The sequence below is a fragment of the Alnus glutinosa genome, chromosome 8 (assembly GCF_958979055.1).
Source record: "Alnus glutinosa chromosome 8, dhAlnGlut1.1, whole genome shotgun sequence".
NCBI classification, from domain to species: Eukaryota; Viridiplantae; Streptophyta; class Magnoliopsida; order Fagales; family Betulaceae; genus Alnus; species Alnus glutinosa.
The window spans coordinates 27,118,004-27,133,643 of record NC_084893.1 but is presented as its reverse complement, the minus strand read 5'-3'; the positions used below and the strand labels follow the sequence as shown (position 1 = coordinate 27,133,643).

Sequence of the window (15,640 nt, the reverse complement as noted above, 5' to 3'; positions counted from 1 at the left end):
CAAACAAGTTTATAGTTGCGTACTTTCCAACTTAAGTTATATGGTTTGTTTGAATGTACGTCTCCCTCCCCTCCCTTTTACCCGAATCACTTATCAGTTTCCAGATTAACCCGGCCCATCAAAGGAGCACGCCAGTCTCATTGTCGTAGCATAGGCTCGAGTGCAGCTAATCATTTCCCAAAGTGAAAGGACCAACCGCATCCGTAAACAGTGGAAAACCACTTTGTCGTAGCATAGGCTCGGCTCCCGTCTTTAAGAAAGGCATAAAAGAATCCATAGCTATAGCTACAGCTATAGCGATAGCTGGTAACCCACTTTCCCCTCTCAGCTTTCCTTGTCTTACCAACAAAAAAGAATAAGTAAGATATCCCAAAATTCATTCATTTATGTTCCAAAGTTCATTCATTTCTTGCATAATAAGGTATTCTTGGTGCTATACCAGATCCAGAAGGTTTTCTTTTTCTTCTTTTTTTTTTTTTTTTTTTTTTGAATTTGTGGGTGCAATTTATGCTTCTGGGAAGCTGCAAATTCAGCTGCTTATTTTTCATGAGCACTTTGGATTACGCTTTTATGGATTTTAATTGGGATGGTAGTCCTTGTGGGAATTGCATCCGGATTTGTTTTTAAAAAACTTTTACCTGGGTAAGCATAGTAAGTTTTTTTCTTTTTTGGATTCAAGAATCTGTTTTCATCCTTTCACGACTTTGAACAATTTAAACCTTTTTCTTTATTCGTGTCTGTTTTTGGCTTCCCATAATAATTCAAGATTATATTTTTTATTATTATTTTCTTCTTTTGTTCCTCATTTATATATGAGTAAATGGCCTGGTACATAGTTGAATCTGGTAGGTGTTACACTTTGTCCGCCAAGTTGAGTCTGGTTGAGTTTTGAGCCTCTCTCATGCTGCTATAAGTTTAGGAATTGGTTTTGAAGAAATTTTCTGTATTATTGCTTTAAATTGTACGATGGGTACACTTCTGTATATTATTCTTGGTTCCTCTTCCCTCTAAGCAAATGGGTTTCCTTCATTTTGCATTGCAATTGCTTGCTTTGGTTTCTATTTTGTGTGTTTTGTATTCATTTCTGGCTTGTGTTTTCTGATTGTAGATCCAATCATGTATTGAGAAAAAACATGAAACTTCATTTATATTTACATGTCATTCTGAAACATTCTATGTGATTGTGATTGTTTTCAGGGTATATTGATCAAAACATGGAAGGTACTGTTGTGAGAAGGGTCATTCCCTCGGACAATAGTTGCCTCTTTAACGCCGTTGGGTAAGCTCAGATTACATAACCTCTATTTGCCATTATCTATTGAAATGAAGTTAGTTCATTGGCTATGTTTAATCTTTTATTTTTTCTCTTGTTTCTTGATTTGCAGGTATGTCATGGATCATGACAAACATAAAGCTCCTGAGTTGAGACAGGTTACAATCTATAGCATGTATCTCTGGTACCAATGTCATAGTATAAGTCACTTTACCAACTTTTCGACTTTCTTCTTGTGGGTCAATAGGCATAACTTGATTCTAAGATTGTAAATACTTCTATTTTTTTTTATACGTGATAACATTTGAAAAATGTATTCAGATTTAAATTTTAACTTTTGTTATCTTGCTGAATCTGCTTGATTAAACTTCATATTCTAAGTAGTTCTGCAATTTTTATTTGTTGGGGGGTGGGGGGGGGGGGGGGGGGGGGGGGGGAGAGGTGCTTAAATCTGGACATTATTGTTGCAATGCTCTATTAAACCATTATTATATGCCAGTAAATATCAAGAGATTGTGTCAGGAAGTTTTCCATGATAGCTGCTTACATATAATCAATTCATACCAAATGCATAGGCCAAATAGGTTCAGAATTAGATATATGAAATCAGGACTGTAATCTAGGGATAGATAATTGTTAATGTTTTACATTTTTCCTGTCCTTCTGCTTATATATTAAGCATGCATTAATGGCATAATTCATTGCTTTGTGCTGTTTTTTTATCCTTACATTTTTTATCAATATTTTTCAAGGTTATAGCTGCAACAGTGGCAAGTGATCCAGAAAAATATTCTGAAGCATTTCTTGGAAAGCCAAATGAAGAGTATTGTGCTTGGATTCTTGACTCAGAGAAGTGGGGAGGTTTGTTGAACTTTCCATTCTTAATCAGCGAAGGCATCATTGTCCATAAAATGTAATTGAAATGAAATGAGTCCGTGACTATCTTGCATTAAAATCTCCCTGCAACTGTTGCTGGATTTTGTCGTGTACCAGTTTGTAGAGGCTGCATATGGGTATTAAGGTTTATCTTTTTCAATGAACAAAGTGATGTCCATTTTCACAAGATGATAGTTGATGTGTGTTTAATTCTGCATTTGGGCTAGGTGGGGCATAGGATGACTAGTAAAATAAATCATATTGCAAGTTGACCCTACCGCTTAAGGGTAATTCAACCTGCCTCTGATATTTGTTGTTATTGATTCTTTATCGCTCATTTTAAAATTTATAAACTGATTTTGAAAGAGGTTAAAACTTACCTTGTTGAAGATCTTCACTGCTTAAGTTGTTTGGTATAACAGTCAAGTCATTGACCTGGTAACATCTCTTCTTTTAATTCCTTAAGAGTTCGATATCATGTTCTACTTGATAAACCATGTATATTCTTCCGCCATTTTGGCTTGAATATCTCCATTACGTTGAATAGCATGAATGAATTTGTTGTAAGCTCATAATCTAGTTTAGTTGATCACTTTTTGCCGTTGTATTGCAATTGGGGCAATTAATGATCTAAAGATATCATCATTCGTTTTCAGTGTAACAGACAACTAAATTTTTATCCTGGTTTCTTTATACCAAGTTCCTTTATTCTGTATAGAGGATATAGATTCTCGAATCTTTCTAAAAGCACCTTTGGTGGCTCCTTTACTTCCCACTTCCATTCCTCCCCACCTCAAAAAGAAAAAAGTGTATCACTTTAAATTTGATGTAAATTTGGGAATCAACTTCACGGTTTTCGTCACACACCTTTATCAACTGCATAAGATGTATATACATGCGTGTGTATGTGTGTGTGTGTTATATTTTCCTTTGCTGAATCTAGCTTATGGCTCAAGTGTTGCTTGATATGTTCAGATGCCATCACACTCTATATGATGGAGAGTGTATCAGTTTTTTGGAATATGCTTTGTTCGTTCAAGCATATTTTCTCACATTTTGACAGTAATAACTGACTTTTTAAATAGCAGTAGTGACAGGCCTTTAGTTTGGCTTGTTTACATCCACTGACCACTATGATGCTTGAACAAGTTCATTTTGAACAGTTCACGTGAAGATATATTTGATGAATTGAATTTCTGTGTGGTCATTCTATTGTTTTGAAATAATTTAGTATAAGTTTGAATTATTGCCCCTAAAAAACAGGAGAAAAAGAAATAAAGAAAGAATACTACTAGTTAACTTCAGATGTATAAAACTGTATAATATAGATAGAGTGAATATGTGCCAGACATGTGATTTCCATAGGTTTGGTGGGAGTTGCTCATTCTTTATCTTCTCTTTTAATTCAGCATGTAGGGTTCAATTTGATTTAGCTTCACTGGCCAGTAGATATGCTGAAGATGTGTTCAACTGCTAGGGGTGGGTAGAATTTTTGCTGTAGGAATCCAGTCTCTTTTGTGCTCAGTTTCTTCCTGGTAACCAACCAAATCATAAAGAAAAACTTATGATGCAGTGAACTTTAGTATGAGTTTTGGCTGTCTTCTGATTGCCCACTAGAATACCCAAACTGGACTTATACAAGAAGTTAGATGATCTAATACAATATTGGAAGTTCTTGAGTTACAATTTTTTAGAACACATTTGGCTCTTGGCTTTTCATGAAAATTTTGTATGGCAAGTCTCCCTATTGATAAGAGTGTCATGGAAGTTTTCTCTGCTTTTGTTGAGTTCTTCTGCATATTTAGTCACAGTCAAACACTACAATATTGTTAGATCATTTCTTGTTTTATCCTGCAAACTTTGTTACTTTATATTATCTGTGAAGGTGCCATTGAGCTTTCGATATTAGCCGATCATTATGGACGTGAAATTGCAGCATATGATATTCAGACCTCACGATGTGATTTGTATGGTCAGGTTAGCATTTGGAATCTCTTCTCTGTGCATCCGAGTCTAGTCAACTTGCCATTACTGAATATTTCGCTATTTTTTGGGGGGGGTGATATTTGACAGGAAAAGAAGTACTCCGAAAGGGTTATGCTGATTTATGATGGGCTCCATTACGATGCTTTAGCTGTATGTTGTTCTGATTATTTCAATTTTTTATTTTATTGGTTGTATGTTTAGAGGAATGATCAAGAATGAATGAGCAATTACCCATATATTACAGTTCTAGATTTCTGTGATCCCTTTAGCCCCCATTTGAGATTCACCTGGCCAAGTATAATCCAACTAAATGATCTTAACCATGATCTTAACCATCTGTTCCCTTGCATGCATATTGGATTCAAGAAAGAAAAAGAGAAGAACTTAAGAAAAAAGACTGCTGAGCAGATTTGATACTTATGGTGGGATATGTTTACTGAAATTGCAATTGATCAGGGCAAACAAATTTTGGTATAAGCACAGTTGACCATGGAGTTTTGTAGTTAATACTAATATTTGTTATCCTTTTATGCGCTCATCACTATTTAGATTCTTTTCAACTTGTTCGCCATCTATGCGTTCACCATTATTTAACTTCTTTCCGGTTGACCCCATTCATAATTATGGTTTCTTATGTATAATTTCCAGTGATAGTGTGCTTCATTTTTACTGAATTGACAGATGTCACCTTTTGAGGAAGCCCCAGAGGAGTTTGATCAGACTATTTTTGCAGTACAGAAGGGCAGGACCGTTGGTCCGGTTGAGGGGGTTGCTCTTAATTTTGTGAAGGAGCAGCAAAGGTAATACTCGAGTTCTGACCAAGAATACATGGAATAGAACAAGAACAGGTATAAGAAGAGTTTCTCATCGAGATGTGAACTTGTAAACACATGAAATGGTCTCACAATTGCCCCTGACTCGAAATTAGTATTTTCACCTAATAAAAAACATAAAAGTCCAAGGAGCTGTGTATAAAGTTTACTGGTTAGATTGATGCTCTACAAACAATCGATCTGTTTTAAAAAATGTAAAGAATTCTACTATGCAATAATAACCTTTTGTTTTAGACAAGAGGCATGCATAATATCAATAATTCAAAAAATAAAAAATAAAAAAATAAAGTCATTTTCTTACTCTATTTTTCTAGGCTTTGGTTTATAATTGAGGTTGGTTTTTTGTAGAATGTTTTCCCACTTGGTTCGTTAAGGATCTAAGTATGTCAAATAAATATTGTCTGCCCCAAATACTCATGTTAAAAAAAAAATATATACTTGCATCAACTATGATTTATGTATACATATATTTGATTTACAGTGCATGATCACAAGTCAATTCCATCCTTCTGTTTCCAGGAAAAGGAGTTACACTGATACTGCCAACTTTACCTTGCGTTGTGGGGTGTGCCAAATTGGAGTAATTGGCCAGAAGGTCATTTCTCTTTGATAGAAATTATGCTTGCTTAACCTTTCTCTCCTTTTAAACCTACCTAAGCCTAATTTCCTAAACTCTTATGATACTCGCTGAATAATTTTCTGTGAATATTTAGGAGGCTGTGGAACATGCACAAGGAACAGGCCATGTCAACTTTCAAGAGTACAGATAACAATAACTGTGAAAAACAAAGCCACAGTGTGGTCTCATTTTATCACAGTGAGCTTCTTTGGACTTGCCTCATTGAATTGTTGTATGGTCCAGTGAATTAAGCTGAAAAATCAATAATTGGTTATATGTTCTTTGGGAAATGTAATGAGATTGGATATTAGTCTCCCTGTTATGCACTTGAATTTTATTCGGTTTACTTTTGCATCAATGGGACGGCCTACTCCAATTAATGTCCTGTAAAGGGCAATTGGTATTAGCTGGGAAGGAGCATATTCTAGTGTTGAGAAATAAATTATGGATTTGTTGTAGTGCTGTGGTTGCTGCGCAGTCATTTTCCTTACTTGATTACAGTATGTTTGTTAATGTGTTTTGGTGGTGTTATTTGTTTTTAGGTTTTAAAAAGTGATTTGATATGATATAAAAGTGAAAACAATTTATGTTTTTTAGAATGTGTTGTGTTTTGAATTGATTGTTAATGTTATTGACTTGAGAGCAGAAATAACTTTAGGAGTGGTTCGGCCACCCCTATGTTCAGATTCATTATTATTGTTTTTAGAGGTAAGTTTTTTTAGGGCAAATCTGGTTTTTTAATAGTCAAAGCGAAGGTATTTTAGAAATATTTTGATCAAATTGGTCGAGGCATGTGATCAATTTTTCATCCATTCTAACATCCGATGCTAATGGAGAAGCGTTTTTTACACAAAATAGTATGTTGATGTATCTAAGTGTCGCAATTGTCAATTTGTACAACTAAGTTGAAAAATAGTTGTAAGTTCAATGGGCTTAAATATATTTACTTCAAATTTCAATTTTGAGACCCTTGTGTCAGAAGTTTTTATCTTTATTATATAGTCTTCTCCTTATAAAATACTCTTGTTTTGAGACCCTTGTGTAAGAAGTTTTTATGTTTATTATTGCCTGCCCCTTATAAATACTCTTGTCACAATTCTTTCAATTTCAAGTAAAATGAAAAAAATTCAACTTATGGTGAAAATTGTTTTATTGCATTTAACAATGTAAATAGTGTCAGGACATTTAAACAGGGTGTCCAAGTCATTGAAAATTTTAAATGATTTGATAATATATAGAACATTAGATCTATGAAATGTAATTTAGACCATCAAATGGATCTTCTCCACTTTACTTGAAATGAGGATGGAGAATCCTGATCCCTTTTTATACGCCATTGATCTGCATACCCTGTATTGGACCGACCAGCAAGCAAAGACAGACTGTCATCTGCATTATCTATAAGATATTCGAGGAGACATCTCCCATAATAAGAAAATAAATTACAAAGGAGAATGTTATCATTTCAATCTCTACCATGCATTTGTGTTCCCCGATAGTGTCAAGACTTAAATGATACAGTACAAATAGCATACTTTGCTCTCCGAATCACTTGCAAAGAGAATCCTATAACCTAAACATGCGAAACTGCAGTAACTCATGACAGAAGATAACCTGAATATGGTTATTCCTCGGAGGTTGGCAGAAGTGATGAAACAGAACTTTCTGTGGAGCATGGATCAATTGCTAGTAAAAACTGGAGAGCCAGAATATGAGAGCTTCCACTAGGCCAATCATGTGCAATTATTCACAGGCTCTTAAAAACAACCTCTGAGCAGTTTCAAATGGGGTACCTTCAAAGGTGGCAATGAAACTACTTATTTCCATTTGGCTTTGCCAGTAACCACGCTGAGCATTTTGTGCCTCACCATGTCTAAATCTTCTGTTTAAGAACATGGCGCAATTGGACCTTTTGGCTTTCCATCCTTGCCTCCAAAAGCTTTGCCTTCAAACTATTCTTCTGTGTGCTGCGAGGAATGCACCCTTTCATCCCTCTGTGAGGATCCCCGTAATCGGGAGAACTCCACTGCCCTGCCAAATCAGGGGGGCTAATCCCGTCTTTACGAGAACCCCTATCTGGGGATATCGTACTCCCATTGGATATCCTTCCATTTGAAAGTCTACCGTTCATCCCCTCTACAGAGATAATCTTGTAATTTTCACCATTACTTGGGCATGATCTCCAAAGCCGTGCTATGGATGAGACCTTCTTCAACTGCCTTGTTGGTACAGAGCAGACTTCACTGATTTCAGTAATTGGTGTTTCTTCACCAGCATTTCCCTCCCATTCCGTGCCGCTCCTTGAGACATTACTGTCTCGGCGATTCTTGTTGACAGATGGGGCACTCCCTTCTGGTGAATAACTTGAGCCCTGATCCTCAAGATGGCTCACAGTTTCCCACCCACTTTCATCTTCTTCTATATCACCATTCTGATCAATAAATGTATTTGAATGTCTCTGAATGCTGCCCTTGTTAATCATATTAACTTCAGGACTCACTGTATGAATTTTGGAGACAGGACTGGCAGGACTGTAAGCGACACATGACTCAATCTCCCTCTCATTGGATTCAGCAAAATTAACATCTTCAAAAACAGAGAAAATATCATCTGGGTTGGGGGGTTCATAAGAAAATTCCTTGATAACTTGAATATTCACAGAGGCAGCGTTCTGTAGGAGCAACTCTGCTTCTCTCATCTCCTTCACATCTGGACTTGCACTTCTTGACCTCAGAAATGTCTCTAGATCAGATACAAGCTTGTTCATCTGAGAGTACTTCTCCTCAAGGGCCACCTTTGCATCTACCAGCTTCATCTGAACACGTTCTTCCCGCCAGACCTCAGCCATCTGCAACATCTTCCTTTCCTCTTCCACTTCGTCTTGGAGTTTCATGGACTCCCTCTTAAGTGCTTCAACTTCAGCCTTGTCTTCTCCAATTTCCTTAGCAAGCTCGTCACATACTTCCTCAATTAATTCCCTGCCTTTTCTTTCTTTTTCATAGTCATGCATATAATGCTTTGCAGATAATTTGGCATCAGCCAGCTCATTAACCAATTTGGAATTCACCATTTCGATCCTCTGGCGATTTTTCCTTTCTCTGCTCAATTCAGATTTCAAGTCATCAATAAATGCACGGATTTTCTCATGCTCCCTACTACGCCATGAGGCCTTTTCCTCGCTGACTTTCTTCAAAAAGTGCTCAAGTTTCTTTTTTGAGGATCGGCGCTCAGTCTCGAGCTCCTGAATGTAGGCTCGAGCCCGCTCTAATTCTGCTTCAAGTGCAGAAACCATTGAAACAGCACTTAGTTGCTGGTCAAGGAGCTTCATGTGACCATAAATCTGCCGCACTTCATCTGATGTCTTAAAGCAGACAGGGTCCCACTTTGTTGCCCCCTCCATTGCAGAGTTTGAAATTTGTAATGAAGGTTCAAGCTGAAAAGAGGCAAGCTGTCTAAAATTAGATTACAAAAAAAAAAAAAAAAAAAAAAAAAAAAAAAGCTGATTCTTTCTTCTTCTTTTTTTGGCGGGTTGGGTGGGGGTGGGGGGGGGGGGAGGAAGAAGGTGTGACAGACCCCTCATCTTTTTGTTAATTTGTGCACTTGAACCTTTTTTTTATTATTTATTAATACAAGCTGTAAACAGGGTCTGATATTTCCTTAATTGTATCTTATACCCATCGGCAAACATTTCTCAGTTGACAAATGCTTTATTAACTGTGAGCCAAAGGCAAAGTTATGAACTCCTTTCTGTGATGGCTCATTTCTGTCTAAATTTCTTGTTTTGTCGATAATACGGCACTAAGCCACCATCCAATTAATTAAACAAATCTAGCTTGTGGACCATTTCAGGCATTCCAGTAAAATTCAGGCCTTTTTACTGGACTGCATAGATCCGGGCAGTATTCGGAATTTCAGAGTGGCAAACTTATCATGTAAACTTTAACAAACCTAGAGGAATATTTTTAAACAAGTTAGTGAATATAAACAGGAAATATTCTTCAGTTTGCAATAATTTTTATGCCCTTGTGTGTCTTCGCTTGTACAGATTCCAGTATATTTGTCCCAAATCAGATGCATAATGACACGTTTCATTCTGTAATTCCAGATCATAGTGATTCAATTGATAAATTCTAATCCTACCAAAGAAAACAATAGAATTTAAACCAAGTTGATTAATCTGACTGTATTGGCAAGAATTCGGCCCCATCTCCTTTCCATATGAGTAAATTCTAAACTAAACACGATGAAACCTTGATAAATCTAATGGAAAATCATAATACCGACCAAAACCAAATTAATGACTTTGTCCGTGAAGCAAATAATTATGATGATAACATAAGCACCAATCCTTGGAAAAAGAAATCACCTAAATAGGACATAGGGTATTCCCTAGGTAGGTCCTGCCAGCTAGTAAGACAAACATGCAGCATTGAATGTGTACGACATACGAAAGACATTAAATGGAATGAATTTCTCTTCAGCTGCTATATGCTCCTAACTCAGTAATCTCTGAATCTAACGGATCAGAAATTCAATTAAGGAACTTAAATAACCAGGTAGCAAGCACAGCACAATAAAGGGGGTAGGTTATACTTTAATAGCTAAATGACCCTCGCCAAGCAATCCCCGAATCCAATGGGTCATTACTTATTAATACAGCATGTTTCAGTTAAACAACTTAAAGAAGAATCATACCTTGGACAAGAATCCATTCTTTGTACCAGCAATGGAACTAGGGCTTTGTAACAGATCCTTCACTTCAAAACCATGACCTTTGCTGCTACGATGACACGGAAAGGGAACGCCTATATGGCCAACACCGTGCTGGATGGAGGGACAGCACAATCAGAAAAATCGGAAAGTATCAAGAATTGACTACGCAAAAATTTTACCATATCCAAATACACCCAACAATTTCATAAACCACAAGAACAACACACCGAACACGATGTAGTAAAGAAAGCAGAATTCTCGGAAGTCATCTAAGTTACTATATAGATGCCCTAAAACAGAATCACAGGTACAAATTAAAACATTCAGATAAATTTCCATTACTAAAAATCTTAACAAAGGAAGTTTCCACTACAAATTTAAAGTATTTCCCAATCAACAAAACCCATTTATGAGAAAATGCTACCTAGCTTAGCTGGGTATCTAACAATGATCAATGACCCAAGAGAACCCTCTTGGTAAAATAATTTCACCAACTACCACGTACAACGCACAATGCTAATCCATCACACACAGAAAATTCAAAAACAAGTTTAGCATCCCAAAGATCAAACACATTCTCACAAGTCAAACTCTAAACTTCAAAACCAAGCAACAACAAAAAGTTCACCATAAAGATAAAACCTCAATCATATCACACCAAGCCTATAAATACATTCACAAAGTTTGCAAACAAACCTAAAAATCACAGATCTTCAAACTACAAACAAAAAAGAAGATAATAGTATTAACGAATAAAATAAACAAGCAAAACTCACCTGAAGCCCTAGCCGAGCTCCACCGGCGCCGGCAGCCACCTCTGGAATCTGCAACCGCCAGAGCCCAGCGGCGAGCTTCCTCGCCGACACGACCACCTCGTCCTGTCCCCTCCGGTGAGTCCTCCGGCGACATTCTCTTGCCGACTTCTGGTCCTCCTCGACGCGGTCGTTTCGGTTGCCTCCGTCGACGCTCCACCTCAGCAGCGGGGTCTCGGGGCGGCTCCGCCTCCCGGACGGAGCTCCAGGCCTCCTCAAGCGGGTCGGGGTCCGGGCCAAGCGCCGTGCGGGTCTTCGAGTGGTTGCTGACTTGTATTGGAGATCTGAGTCCGGCGACGCCTTTAGGGTTTTGGTAGAGACGCTCGCCGGGAATGTCGCCGGAAGTTGCGGCTTTCCTGTAATCTTCATCTTCGCCAGCTAGATTCGCCCATTTAGGGAAAGACAGCGGAAAGTAGAAGCTACAGAGAGAGAGTGTGCGCGTGTGTGTGAGTGTGTGTTTGTGTGTGAGAAATGGTGGAAAGTACAAAGAGAGCTTCAGAGAGAGAGAGAGAAAGAGAGAGAGAGAGAGGAGGCACAGACAGTGAGGGATTCTGACGAAGAAAACGTCGCGCACAGAGACATACACCAATGTGTGTATGTATGTATGTATGCATGTATTTTATACGGTCAACGATCCCGTATTTTTTACAATTTTGCATTTTTGACTCAGTGAAGGACCTTGCGCTACGTCGTTTTTGGAAATAGACGTTGTGATTTGAATCTGCAGATTCGCCGTCTAAACGAAGTCGTTTTTTTTAATCTATTCTGTATCTCTGACTCTGTCTCTGTCTCTTATTAAATATATATATATATATATATATTATTGTGTCCTCGTCAGAGTCATAAATCTGCCTATGTTTCCCACATTATTTATTTTCATAGGCAAGAGCATCCGAGGGACTCACCACGTGGCTCTGCTCAGTGCGCTACACGTGGCAACCGACGCGCGTACATGTCAGCAACGTATCCTATGCATGTTTTGCAAGGCGACGAAATGCACCCACGTGGGGTGGTCTTAACTAGTTTTCTGAGCCAAAGAATATATATTATTATTATAGGCTTCACATAGGGTTTAGATCTAATCTAAATTAATTCATCAAATAAAAAATAAAATCTAATCTAAATTACTTCAATCTTTTTTTCTATACTTACAAAACTAGTTCCATTAAAATTCTTTGCTACAAATTTCAATCTATGCTTTTAATTTTAAAAAATATTTAAGTTCCATACATACGGGACAGAACAGAAGGTTAGCGGGAAAGCAAAACTCCTCTAATTTTTCTTTTAAAATATTTATATATATTGTCTTTGTTTAAAAATCAAATTTGACGTTTGGCCAAACCCGGCCCGGGATAGAACCCGTGCTTAGTAAGTAGCGGCAACAACCCTATTACTAGGTCGGAGCTATGAAACTTACTTTATTATTATAAAAAAAAAAAAAGAAGAAGAAAGGATTCATTTTAGCTTGCTGATGAAGAAAGATTGTGGCAAACCCTATACATACATAGACATATCATGTTGGAAGTGGAACCAAAGAATCTGCAAGGTGATAGAAGAAACATGTGGGTCCTATGGTGGGAGGGGCCTGAGGTCCTGAATGCCTTACCTATCTTTTCTTTTCTTTTCTTTATTTTTCTTTTTATTTTTTATTTCATTGTTGTCTTTGCTTGGCAATACTCTACTTTTAAACTATGTGATGATTATGAGCTACACGAGTGTTACAAGTTTCAAACTTCAAATTTTTGGTACTGAATTCTATGCATGACTTGCATTATATTTGGAATTAGCATAAACCATTTTGAAAGAGGCAATCTATTATTTCTTTCTTCCCCCTTGATGCCGGACGAAGTTTTTCTTCAAATTTATTCTTTCAGCACGCGTGTTTTTAGATAAAGACTTGAAATGAACGTGTTTTTAGATAAAGATTCTCTTCATTTTAAGTGAAATAGAGATGAGTCTTTCGTTTCAATTAACGGTGAAATTTGATGAGTTGTTCAATCAAGAGTATGTGCATGGCATCATATATATATATATACCGTTAAATGAAACAAAATAAAATCTTAACCATGAACTTATAAGTAAAATAAAGAGGATCTTATTCTATACGCTCTCACGTGCTTCTTCTTTTTTTTTAAATGCATTTAATTTCTTGAAAACGTATCAATTTAATATAGCGAATTACAAAAAAAAAAAGCCTCAACAATCACAATCCCACCGCATGCAGTTAAACAAATGGTCTAAAATGAAAGAGAGGATCATCCCCAAATAAGAGAAAAGTCGTCATACATTATTTACTTAACCATCGGAGCTAGGTTTCCGGTCGGCGCCACTTTAGTGATCGTTTTGTTGTCTTGTAGGTGGCCCGTCGGCTAGTCCGATAGTGCGAAAATCTGCTTTTGCACATGCATAATGCATAGCGATTCAATTAGAGTTTTAATGCTCTCCTTTAGACAAAGCTGTACGTTCATGATATCATCGATCTTAATCTATAGACCAAATGAGCTCTTGAGGACAAGGAAATGGATGGTCGTTGATGTCATGATGTCTGGGCTTTGCATGTTTGAAGTGATAGTCCACGTTCAGTGGGGACTTCTTGTCCATGGTCTACATAAAAACATTATTGGTCATCTTTACCATGACTTGACAATACTACTATTGAATAATAATATAAGTCATACATAAAAATAAATGCATAAACATCGAATTGGGTGCAATTCGAGCGGCTCCTATAAAAAAAAGTTAATACGGAGCATACCGTCCGGAACAATTGGAGTAAAGTTACTAAGAGCCTTGAAGAGTAAGTCAACTTTTATTCGAGAAAACTTTAATTATCACATTTAATCTTTTATTGCTTTTACAATTACACATTTAAACTTTAAAAGATGTCAATTTAAGGTTATCATCTTTTAGAAGTTTGCGAAATGTCAACCCTCCGATCTGAATTCACTGTTAAATCCTACCGGAAGAAGTCAAATTCCCAAAATATCCCAATCCAAATTCAAGGCATTTTTGTAATTTTATAAACATTTTACGGGTATTTTAGAGATTTCACTCATCAACCGTTTGATTTAACGGTAAATTTCGACGGAATAATTGACATTGCAAATTTCTGAAAGATGGGTATTTTAGAATTTCAGGATCCGATCCATAAACAATCTTTCTTTCTTTTTCTTTCTTTTTCCTTTTCTTTTTGATTCAATCCATAAACAATCTTAACCCACATCACCTGTGCACCCTTTTGAGAAAACATTAATGGGGTTCCTAGAAAGCCTCTAAATCTCCCATGAAACTTCTTGTCTTGTTCTTTTGTCGGTGACAATGAATGAGGATGATGCAACTTTTTTGGACCATTAAAATGGCTTAAAATCAACATTGTGCCCACAAAATCATAAGAGCATGTCTAAGTTCCTTTATGATTGTAATTTTTTTGCTGCTATTATTCTGTGTTTTATATTAAAACAAACCCGAGTAAAAAAAAAAAAAAAAAAAAGTCGTCCAAAACCTTATACATCTTAATTTCAGACCACCCGGCCCTAATGTTGCATGACGTATGCCTTAATGCACGTAAAAATCACGTACTCTAACGACAAATGCCAATTTAATCCTTTTTAATCAAAATTTGAGTATCTATATAATCAAATCACGTGCGGAAAGGAGTTTGATATGTGACTGCTATGAAGAAGAATGGCAAGCTTTTGGCCCCCTTTCTTGTGCATCTAATAAATTCAACAAGATACTATATATTATACAATTTGGTGAGGTGGAAATGATGTTACTTGGATCTAACCTTATAGAATGAACCTGAATCTAATCGTGCGGCTAAAATTAGCTTATTTGTCATGCTCACATGAAACAACCGTTTACATGTGAGGAGGTAGGGCTGAAGTTGTTCAAAAAAAGGAGAAAAAGAAAAAGGGAGAGGGAGTCTGTCAACAGAGGCTACACTTATTTAATGGCTATAACCATGTCTATGAAATTTCTGTGACCATTTTCGGCTGCCTTAAAAGCTTCCAACTTCATTTGTTTGACCATTTAACTTTCTAGGTGCTACCTGCACCCTATGCCAAGTTTTAGCCCATTTAATGCTTTTTCTTTTTTCAATGGAGAAACTTCACTTATTTTTTGAAATGTTTTTGCAATGTAGGGCTTGAATTATAGAGCAGTTTACCGTCCCTGCCCGCCCCTTTTCATTAAAAGGGTATTTTTTTTATTAAAAAAGCCGGTTGGGGGACAGTTTAACCGTCCCCTAACAATTATTTCCCTGAATTATAAGACGTTGAAAAATGAAATCTTCGTATTGATTTTGATAATTTGAAGTTAACATTGCAAAACTCATAACACGGGAAAAATAGGGAGTAAGGGAAGTTTTACTTCTTTTTAATTATCTTTTTTAATGTTGTTTGCATGATAAATGTTGTATGAAATAGAGAACAATGCTATTCTTTCACATTCATTTATTACATTTATTTTACACGACCGATTGGTTATCTTTTTTTATGCCAATAGATTGTTATGCTATACTTTGTAT

General features: G+C 36.6%; 2 protein-coding genes across 4 annotated transcripts; one reads left to right on the top strand and one right to left on the bottom strand.

Annotated features, from left to right (window-relative positions):
- The first annotated feature begins 208 nt into the window (after positions 1–208).
- On the top strand, positions 209–6,045 carry LOC133875497 (OVARIAN TUMOR DOMAIN-containing deubiquitinating enzyme 2). 3 transcript variants are annotated; one of them, XM_062313647.1, is made up of 9 exons: positions 209–359; positions 1,198–1,279; positions 1,386–1,431; positions 2,026–2,134; positions 4,035–4,126; positions 4,223–4,285; positions 4,817–4,935; positions 5,488–5,563; positions 5,682–6,045. In XM_062313647.1, the coding sequence occupies exons 2-9, from the start codon at positions 1,215–1,217 to the stop codon at positions 5,736–5,738; spliced, it is 627 nt and encodes a 208-aa protein (XP_062169631.1). In that variant the 5' UTR covers positions 209–359; positions 1,198–1,214; the 3' UTR covers positions 5,739–6,045. The 3 variants fall into 3 exon arrangements, with proteins under 3 accessions (XP_062169631.1, XP_062169632.1, XP_062169633.1); XM_062313648.1 differs by having other exon boundaries at positions 276–421; XM_062313649.1 differs by lacking the exon at positions 209–359 and adding an exon at positions 433–451.
- A 908-nt stretch (positions 6,046–6,953) lies between these two features.
- On the bottom strand, positions 6,954–11,691 carry LOC133875458 (uncharacterized). The gene is made up of 3 exons (XM_062313604.1): positions 11,077–11,691; positions 10,283–10,411; positions 6,954–9,020 (listed from the first exon to the last, which is right to left on the bottom strand). The coding sequence occupies exons 1-3, from the start codon at positions 11,479–11,481 to the stop codon at positions 7,461–7,463; spliced, it is 2,094 nt and encodes a 697-aa protein (XP_062169588.1). The 5' UTR covers positions 11,482–11,691; the 3' UTR covers positions 6,954–7,460.
- Between the last annotated feature and the right edge of the window lie 3,949 nt (positions 11,692–15,640).